The 10148-nt window shown below is 31.9% G+C and overlaps 3 protein-coding genes and 1 pseudogene across 18 annotated transcripts; 1 reads left to right on the forward strand and 3 right to left on the reverse strand.

The window, feature by feature from the left end:
* On the forward strand, positions 1 to 9822 carry LOC133309100 (uncharacterized). 16 transcript variants are annotated; one of them, XR_009751276.1, is made up of 14 exons: positions 1 to 309; positions 978 to 1060; positions 1299 to 1427; positions 1668 to 1802; positions 7122 to 7169; positions 7266 to 7317; positions 7422 to 7483; positions 7580 to 7680; positions 7901 to 7975; positions 8589 to 8645; positions 8849 to 8968; positions 9102 to 9185; positions 9331 to 9383; positions 9521 to 9822. XR_009751276.1 is itself a non-coding variant. In XM_061509842.1 (12 exons), the coding sequence occupies exons 5-12, from the start codon at positions 7133 to 7135 to the stop codon at positions 9123 to 9125; spliced, it is 528 nt and encodes a 175-aa protein (XP_061365826.1). In that variant the 5' UTR covers positions 1 to 309; positions 978 to 1060; positions 1299 to 1427; positions 1668 to 1802; positions 7122 to 7132; the 3' UTR covers positions 9126 to 9817. The 16 variants fall into 16 exon arrangements, 4 of the variants coding, with proteins under 4 accessions (XP_061365826.1, XP_061365824.1, XP_061365827.1 ...); XR_009751274.1 differs by having other exon boundaries at positions 9341 to 9383; positions 9511 to 9822; XR_009751275.1 differs by having other exon boundaries at positions 9341 to 9383.
* On the reverse strand, positions 2305 to 2973 carry LOC133309103 (DNA-directed RNA polymerase subunit alpha-like; annotated as a pseudogene).
* LOC133309101 (small ribosomal subunit protein uS11c) lies at positions 2984 to 3655 on the reverse strand. The gene has a single exon (XM_061509844.1). The coding sequence runs from the start codon at positions 3434 to 3436 to the stop codon at positions 3020 to 3022; it is 417 nt and encodes a 138-aa protein (XP_061365828.1). The 5' UTR covers positions 3437 to 3655; the 3' UTR covers positions 2984 to 3019.
* LOC133309102 (small ribosomal subunit protein uS3c) lies at positions 4156 to 6340 on the reverse strand. The gene has a single exon (XM_061509845.1). The coding sequence runs from the start codon at positions 5975 to 5977 to the stop codon at positions 5321 to 5323; it is 657 nt and encodes a 218-aa protein (XP_061365829.1). The 5' UTR covers positions 5978 to 6340; the 3' UTR covers positions 4156 to 5320.
* Positions 9823 to 10148: the final 326 nt, after the last annotated feature.

Below are 10148 nucleotides of genomic sequence, written 5' to 3' on the forward strand. Positions count from 1 at the left end.
TCTCCTCTTATATGTGTTCCATAATTTCTTTCTTTTCTTCTTTTTCTCTTGAGGCCGTGAACTTGCAAAGAAGAAAGACAAGCTTGGAGATTTTATTTTAAACACTTTAGGGGTTGGGTTTCTTCATGAGATTTCAAGAATGAAGTCTTGTGAATAAGCCTTAGGTCTTAGTTCCTTAAGAGGAGTTTTATATTGAGAGATATCTACCTTTATGTGTGAGACTTCATGGCTGTCTAAGAAGCTTTCAGGGATGGTTTTGAGGTTTACATGTTGGAGAATACTTTCTAGCTTCTAAAGAACCTAAGTAAGGTAATATATCTTGATTTTGATGGTTGGAAAGGATATATGAAGTTGTTCATGAATGATTAGGGTTATGTGTAAACATGATCCTATGATGTTATTTTAAGTGGTTTCACTACAAGAAAACCGTAATCCAGTGAATAACACGACCCCTAAGTTATTTAATTTTCCCCACCTCTTGAGAGGCTATGTATCTATCCTATTGGCATATCCTATTTATTTATTTTTTCGTCTTTTCCGCAAAAAACACATTTCGTAGTCTCCCAGTGTTCATTTCATTTCTATTTTCTCACTAAGCTCATATTTATGAGGACGGAACCTTTATTGGCATCTATTCATGTTTGAGTAGAACATTTTCAAACCCTAACTCTCTTCTATTGATATTGCGCGCTTCTGCTGTCTCCATCATGGGTATTTTCTTTCTTCATCTTCTTCTCTAGGTTTTGGATTGGTTTTCAAATTTTTTGGATTCAATCTTGGTTATTGTGTTTACTTTTTCGCTCCATTTTGAAAGATTCTCGAATTTGAAGAGTAACAAGGTTAGAATGTAATCGGCATTTTGAAACTACTACTTTCCGCTTCATGTGAATTGGCATTTTTCGGTGATGTACTTGATTTCCTAGTCTTCTTTATAATTCCTTTTTTGTTTGCTGAATTTGAAATGTGTGAAAATTTAGGAAAATCTCTCTGCACCTTCAAGTGATCTTCTGGAAAAATTTCGGAATTGAAAATCCACCACCTATACTATATACCATTTCAGGTAAATTTCTTATCCTTTATTTCTCTTGCAATTTAGGTGTTCGATGAAATGTCCTAATGTGGTACATTTACATGTAAAGTTTCCTTCTTATCTGTTACATATCTATACTTGTATAGGAAAAGACTTCATTGATAAGGTGATTCTACCATTTAGTGAAAATCATTGTTTGTGTAATTTTAATGTTTTCATGGTATGATAATTGGTACTGATAAAAAATGTTGATTTCTTTGGCTGGCAGTTTGCCATGCCTATTGTGGTTGAGGTGCATGAGGGATACATGTATACCAGAGGAGAAGATGCTCAAAGATTCAAGGAGACTCTATGCACCCGGTCACCTTTACCACATTGTTGAGAGAGAGCCTTTTAGGTATGGTTAAGGAAACAAAATAGAGCTTATATGCCTTGTGCTTAATTCTAACTGTATTTTAAGAAGTCATGCCGTTTAGACTCAATTACATAGGTTTTGATTGTTTGGCTGGCATATGTATTCTTTTGTTTCTTCCTTGATAAAATATGTTAACATGATCATCTTAAGAATATGTTTATACAGCCTTTTGTTTTGTCCTTACCAGAAGTTCTGAACATCTTTTATATGCAAAATATGAAGGTTTCCCCAGTTGTGAGGACACTCAATGCACCGGGTTCGACTTCTTGGAATAAAGGTGTCGAGTTCGCTAAGATTTTGGATGATTCTGGAAACGTCATCATTTTGGGGAACGTCGTCTTGCTCCGGCCAGAGCAGGTATTAAGCTCAGTTCCATTAATGAATATAGTAAAATTTATTTTTTTTTTCTTTTGGATATTATGATAATTAATGAGATGATCAGGTATAGTATACAGAATTATTTAAAAAAAGTTTAATATTTTTATTTAATAAAGTTTAATTGTTTTTTAAAAAATAAATGTCAGATAATCTTTTGTGTAAATTTGGAGTTTAGAGTTTAGACCGTTGGGTGGGACAAGTTGAATACCAAGGCAACTAATATGATTAAGTGGGGTAAATAATGACCACTTAATGTCACATACTTTAAGGAGTATGACATGAGTCTTGTTTTCAATTTTAGTAGTATTTGATTCTCACTCACTGTTTGCTATTTGATTGTCCCATGGGATTATTAACAGTACCCTTTTTGGAAAATGTTAATAAATTTCAAAACCCATTTTGCCATCCAGTAGCAACAACCGTCTTTTTGATTGGTACCGCAGTGGCTCTTGTGTTGATTGTTTTCTAATTTTAAATTTTCCTCTTCCGCGTGTAAAAAAGGAATAAATAAATCAATCAAATTCCGGGAGGCTTCATAAAGTGCTTCCTTCGGAGTTAAACTTCCATTTGTCCATATTTCGAGAAAGAGTATCTCTTGTTTTTCATTCCCATTCACATAAGAATGAATACTATGATTTGCATTTCGAACAGGCATGAATACAGCATCTATAGTATAACTTCCGTCTTGAAAGTTTTTGAGTGTTTTTATACGATATCCGCGATTCCTATCAATTTTTAATCCAATATACAAATGGATTGGTTCTGTTACGTTAGCTATATGTTGTGTATTATCAACGAGTTCTACAGAAGGTGGTAAAATGATGTCTTGAGCAGTTACATACCCAGGACCCTTGAAACAAATAGACGCGTCCCGAGTTCCATACAGATGACTTTTCAATACAATTTCTTTCAAATTCATTAAAATGTCATGTACTGATTCTTGAATACCCGCTATGGTAGAATATTCATGTGGTATCTTATCAGATTTTGCACTTGTGATACACGTTCCCTCTATTTCTCCGAGCAAAACTCTTCGCATCGCAATGCCTATTGTATCGGCTTGGCCTTTCATAAGTGGAGACAGAATAAAACGTCCATAATAAAGACGCTTACTGTCTACTCTTGATTCAACACACTTCCACTGTAGTTTTTGTTTTCTCTTGAATTTTAAATCTCTTCGATGTTTATTTTTAGTTTTACACACGTCTTTTTTTTGGAGATCTACATCCATTATGTGGCATAGGGGTTACATCCCTTATACAATTTAAGACTATACCACTTCTACGAATAGCTCTTAATGCCGCATCTCTTCCGAGACCGGGACCTTTTATCATGACTTCTGCTCGTTGCATGCCTTGATCCGCTACCATTCTAATAGCATTTCCTGCTGCGATTTGAGCTGCAAATGGCGTTCCCCTCCGTGTACCTTTGAATCCACAAGTACCGGCGGAAGACCAAGAAATCACCTGACCCCGAACATCTGTAACAGTCACAATGGTATTGTTGAAACTAGCTTGAACATGAATAACTCCCTTTGGTATTTTACGAGCATGCTTACGCGAACCAATACGTCCATTTTTACGCGAACCAATTTTTGGTATAGGTTTAGCCATATTTTTTATGATTTCATATTGAAATTTATACTATTTTTTTCTTTTATCTAAATTTATTTTATCTGTGCATCTGGTTAAAAAAAAAAAGTCCTCTTTTTGTGGAAATATTATCCTTGTCTTTGTTTATGTCTCGGATTTGAACAAATTACTATAACGTGTCCCCGCCTGCGTATCAATCGACATTTTTCACAAATTTTACGAGCAGAGGCCCTTATTTTCATATTTATCATTCGCTCCTATAATTCGAATACACATCAATTCACGGGCTCCACTATTATCCGCTACATTCAAACGGGTTTGAGGTTGAATCATATAATTTTTTGTTATATGCTGCTATTGAAATAGCTTTTCTAGCTATATTTTCTGCGACCCCGCCCATTTCATAAAGTATTTTGCCGGGTTTCACGACAGCTACCCAATATTCGGGGGATCCCTTTCCCGAACCCATACGGGTTTCGGTAGGTCTTACCGTAACAGGTTTATCTGGAAATACGCGTACCCATATTTGTCCACCCCGGCGAACATTTCGTGACATTGCTCGTCGTCCCGCTTCTATTTGCCTCGATGTTATCCAAGCGGGCTCAAGTGATTGAAGAGCATATCTTCCGAAGCAAATAAGATTACCTCGATAGGATATTCCCTTCATTCTTCCTCTATGTTGTTTACGTTGTTTCTCAATACCATCTCTATTACAAAACCGTACATGAGATTTTCACCTCATACGGCTCCTCGCAAATATAAAGAAGCTATTCAATATATATATGTTTTAAATATATATATATATGCTTTAACCGGTAAAATCCTATACAACAAGATACATATCTTTAATTAATAATAGAATCACAGGATTTTTTGATATTTGATAATAAAATCTATTGGTCTATTAGAAGTTTTGATATATAATTTCGTATCTATTCTTATAGACAATTTTTGTTATCCGTATGGAACTGAATAATGTTGTTATCTTATAAGGTTATAACAAATCTTTTTTTTATTATCATATCGGATTGGCAAAAATTGTTAAACAAATCTAAATTTTTGCGGGCGAATCTTTACTCTTTCATTATCAATTTAAGATGTAATGTAGGGTTAGTCCACAACCTTTCAAACAAAGGATTGTTTCTTGGTTCGTTCCGCTATCCCATCTAATGAATCATTAAGATTTGTTTGAAAAAACATCCTAGGCATTCATAGTTTTCGTCGTTCCCACAGCTTCTCAATTAATGGTTAGGTCTTAATTCTAGAATGGAGTCTCTATTTAAATTTAAAAGTTTTTATTTCAATAAGATTTGAATTTTTCTGGAATCAACCTTCTCAGTTTTTATATTGACCCGGGACTCTTGATTTATTTGTTCTAGGGAAAAATTCATCTATATTATAGATGAATTCATATTTCATTTATATTGATGCTTTATTACACTACCTTTTTTGCGTAGACCTTTACATATTCGTATTTTATATCATTGATATATCTCTCTTTCTTTCACCTCATCACCTTATTTATCCATATATTTTTATTGCTTTACAACCCAGAATCAGATTCGTTTTTTTCTTTTTTATGTTTATGAAAAATTTAAGTTGCTATAATTATATCCACTAATATATCAAATCTTTATTTATATTTTCTATTTTTACTAGTTCTTGAGATCCGGATAAAGAAAAGCGATGAGTTGGTTATTAGTTCTTTATTCATTAAATTCATATTATAGATTAGTTTTTTTGAATTTAAAGCAATCAAAAAAAAACCAACGAGTCGCACACTAAGCATAGCAATTCTATCAATATCCAATGATTTATTGAATTTTTTTATTCAATCTTATAAAATTTCTCATTTTTTTTTGTTTTATCAAAAAACACGGAACATTAAAGAGAAGGAAAAGTTAATTACCCTTTGTTTAGAAATATCCAAACTTTGATTCCTAATACCCCATAAATAGTCCGAACTGTATAGGAACAATAATCAATTTTAGCTCGAATGGTTTGTAGAGGAACCTGACCTTCTCTGATCCATTCGACACGTGCAATTTCTTTTCCGTCGATACGTCCCGCTATTTGTATTTGCACTCCTTTTGTACCTGCCTGTTCAGTTAATTCAATAGCTTTTTTCATTGCTTTACGAAACGAAACTCTATTCTTTAATTGTCCGGCTATAAATTCTGCAATAATATTAGGGTGTCTATAAGCGTTTGCAATTTTTGTAATAACAATGTTGATTTTTCGGTTCACACAATTTACTTTTTCTTGTACATTCATTTGTAATTCTTCGATTCTTCTAGGCTTACCCTCAACTAATAACTTTGGAAATCCCATATAGATTGTGACTTGAATCAGATCAATTCTTTTTTGAATCTTTATCCGTGCAATTCCCTCGACGCCGGAAGAAATTCTTGTATTTTTTTCTATAAAATTCGTGATACAATCTCGTATTTTTTTATCTTCTTGTAGATTCTCCGAATAATTGATTGGTTGGGCAAACCAAATAGAATCATGATTTTGAGTTGTACCAAGTCTAAAACCAAGCGGATTTACTTTTTGTCCCATAATTCCCCACTACTATACATAAAATGATGTGTCATATTTGTATACTTTTTTTTTATTCATACGATTTTTTTTTTCTTAAGTAATTCAGTATATTTATAAAGTAGTAAGGATAATAAGGCGTGCCTTTCTTATTTATATATAAATTATAAATAGATCTTTATGACTCATTGACTTAGTTTGTTGAAATCTATATTGTGACTAATATTTCTATTTCCTGCTGTATAAAAAAAAATAGAAGAAGATATTAAAATCACTAAAGCATAAGTTTGAGTATCCTAACTCCTTATCAAAAAAAATTATCAATTACTATTCGTACTTTGTGTTGTGAACAGACACGAATATATATATTGACCAAAAAGTTATATTTTTCTATCTAAATTCGCGTTAAAATTAACGTTAACGACGCGATCTATTATCATTTTTTGAATGTCCTCGGAAGTTGAGAGTAGGTGAAAATTCTCCCAATTTATGGCCCACCATACGATCTGTTATATATATGGGTAAATGTTCTTTTCCATTATGGATAGCAATGGTATGTCCAATCTGCTTTTTTATTAAGCTTATTTATTTTTATTAATAAGTGATTCGCTACAAAAGGATTTTTTGTTAGTGAACGTGTCACAGTTAATTACTCCCTTTTTTTGTAAAGACGAAGAAACAAATTCGATTTTATCTACTCTACTATTTACTTTACTACGGCGACGAAGAATCAAATTATCACCTGCACCCACAAACATAAGCCAAAACAAAAAAAACATAAAATCATTCATATTCACTAGCAATTCAAAAATCAACAACTAAGAGCCGAATCCAGCTTCTATAATGTCTCAAAATTCAGGATTTTCATTATTTATGTCATGATTTTCTTAGATCCATAGACTTATTGTCGATTTGGGTACCTTTTAATCCTTTTGTTTACTCTGAACATCTTCGGATCTATGCTGTCTTTACCAAAATTAAATTTGTTTTGGATTCCAAGGCATTTGTTCTTTCTTTACATATATATTCTTCCAAAATCATTTTTTTTCCCTCATTTTTTTTTGGTAATGATTTATTTTTAGTTGGGTTTAATGGATTTACATTTCAGTTTATGAAAGATGTTAAGTTTTTTTTTTCTTACTTTTCTTCTCTATTCATTTTACAGTACTGGAATTCATGGATCTTCCATTATCATCATCAACATCCATAAGGGGTATGCAATTGATCTTGCTTTTAAAATTTGTCCTTACTTCTCCCCTCCACACCTTTAAATGCCAATTATAACAAAGTTATTATTAAATGAATGCAGTTTCCTTGGGGAAAATAGAGTACCAAATTAGTGACAAGGGAAACTTTTCCTTGTAAGTTTAACTTAGAACTCTACCGTGTTTATATGATATGATGTTACGACCATTTCTATGTTATAATATGTTTGTTCTGTTGTCTTGTTCAACCCATTAACTAGCCTCCGTGATGATTTGATTTTTAAAATTCAGGATATTGAGGGGAATGAAATATCACGTGCAGGTTAATTTCTATACACATCCCAATTCAAAAACTGGCCTTTATTATAATCAACCAAAGACTAAACCTGTCTAACAAGTAGTAGTAAATAATTAGCAGGTGTTCATATCAGGTTGATATTAGAGAAAGGAGTTTGGGACTTGCATTTGGAGTTAAGATTCATCCTTAATGATGAAGAGCGTGACAACATTCGTATAATGGTACTTATTTCTTTCATTATGTACAATTTGTATTGTACTTGTGCTTATGAACTTTCTTAAACATTTCATATTTAAGGCCTCAGTCAATTATTGTCTTCATTGCTTTATTATTTATATAAGACGGTTAACTCCTTTCTTTAGCTGTACAAGTACAATAGTTGGGCAAAATTTAATTTGTTCCCTTTGGATTTATATTAGTCTATTCAATTTTTTGTTTCAGATAGATATTGATGAGGATATTTGGTGGAAGGCCAATGTTATAGAGACAAGGGAAGAACCATTATTAGTCTTAGTGGTTAGTGTTTCTCTCTCTATTTAATTTATGCATTTTATGAATGAGATTAGGTTGCAGTTTATGCATTCTATTCAATTTAATTCATGTATAATGACAATAGGTTGCAATTAGTTTCTCTAGCTTGCTTACACCAGCTCACGATAATTTATTATTATTATTATTAGTATTGCTTGATTATTTAAAATAAAAAATTACTGTTGTGCAGCTGTTGCATTTCAAATTGCTGTTGTATTTCAAATTTGAATATTTAGTTTGTTAGATGTTCAAGTAGTCTGTTTTATTATTCATTTAAATTTGTATCCTTAGCTTACGGTTTGTTAAGTTGTTCCATTAAATTAGTTTAGATTGGTTCTCGTTTGTTATTCGTATCTTTTTGTATTATGGCTATATTTAAAGCCCATCAGATTATTAATGAAAGACAAGCTGTTATATTCGAAGCAGTTTCTGCTAAGATTCAGTGTCTTATTTTTTTTTTTCAAAAAAAAAAAGTATACTTGTAGTATGAATCATTTTCATGACTTGATGATTATTAATGGGCCGAAGCTCTTTTTTTTTCCCTTGATGTACTCTTTGTTCATCCTTATGAGAATTTCTTGCATGGTGAATGCCGTAGATTTATAGAATTTTTAAGGATGAAGCCAATGAAGAAAAAGGAGAGCGAGCCAGAATGGTGAGCTTGTTATAATTTTGTGTTTTGTCACTTGTTAAAATAAATATATTCACTTCTGATCTGTATTAGCAACTATTCCATGCGTTATCCTTTTTATATGACTATGGGGAAAGTTGCTTGACTTTAACTACATGTGTTGTATGTTTTGTCTTCCTTATTATTTCATTACTTTTGTCTTGCTCTAACTAATTATTCGACAACAGATTTGCTCTAACATCCAATCTCAAAGACACAAACAATGTCCAATTAGTGTCTACAAACTGGCTTTCGAGAACCAAGATATCAATGTCCGAGAAATAAAGCCCAAGAACAGGAGAATCATGGTAATCCAAGCGCTCTTTTTTCTTCTTTTTTTTTCCATTTCTCCCACTAGTAGTTTCATTAAGCCAAAGAGATATCTCTGAATTTAATGCTGAGATTTGAAAAAAAAATTATATTTTTTCAATTTTTCCTAAGCTACCGACAAAGTTAGTTACGTGAAGAATCATTTATTCAACCTGCTCAATGAATCCTTTTGACAATGAAGCTGTCGTTGCAGAGGTAATCATACCGTTAATTCTTTTTCTGATATTGGAGAGCTTATTTGTCTTAATGGCTTATAGTTCTATATTTTTCTTTTTTATTTTGTTATTTTCTAAAGTTTTGTAATTATTCCTTTATTTTGGGGGAAATTTTAAATACAAAGTTGGTTTCAGACTAGGTTCCAAGACTTACTGTGAGACCTTGAATGTAAGGAAGGTGAGACTTCTTGCATGCCTGCCTTGAGGTTCTAGGCATAGTTGGTACTTATGCTATCTTCAAGCATTAAAATGGTCAACATGAGATTCTTCTGTTATACTTCCTGTGTCTAACGTTGTTGCTTAAGTGTGTGGTAGGAATTTCACCAAAGATGGCATTGATGATCGATTGAAAGTGTGGGATGAGAAATACCAACCTTGGGTGCATGTCCCTGCATTTGCTCCATGTTATTCTCCTCAAGCTGAAGTAAATTCACTTGCGTGTATGACTGTATACTCAACATTTTCAGTTTCATATATAGAATTTTCAGTTAGGCTTAATATGTAAGATTACTCAGGTTTAAACATTTGTAATATTACTGATACTTTAATTACAATGTTAAATTTGCAAAGCACATTTACATTGCTTTATCATGTATTTGGATCAATTAATTTTTAATGATGAGAAATTTTTAATTTATTATCATTATTTATATTTATTTTGAATTACATTTAATTTTGTATAAATTTAATGATAATAAATTCAGAGGTTTAAATGTTTGGTCAATTAATAATATGTTTTTTTTATAATGATATAAATAATTATAAAATAAAAGGTGAGGGAGTGAATATTCTAAAAAAAAAAAGTAGTAGTAGCAAAAACAAAAAGCAGCAGCAAATACCAAAAACAGAAGCAGATATTAAAAAAAACAGCATTAAAGAATCGCGGCGGTTCAAAACCGCCGCTAAAAATATTACAATTTTATTTAATTATTTTTTTTAACGT

Source organism: Gastrolobium bilobum, unplaced genomic scaffold (genome assembly GCF_033153095.1).
Source record: "Gastrolobium bilobum isolate Gb01-03AN ecotype WA unplaced genomic scaffold, APGP_CSIRO_Gbil_v1 utg92831, whole genome shotgun sequence".
In the NCBI taxonomy this organism is placed as follows: Eukaryota; Viridiplantae; Streptophyta; class Magnoliopsida; order Fabales; family Fabaceae; genus Gastrolobium; species Gastrolobium bilobum.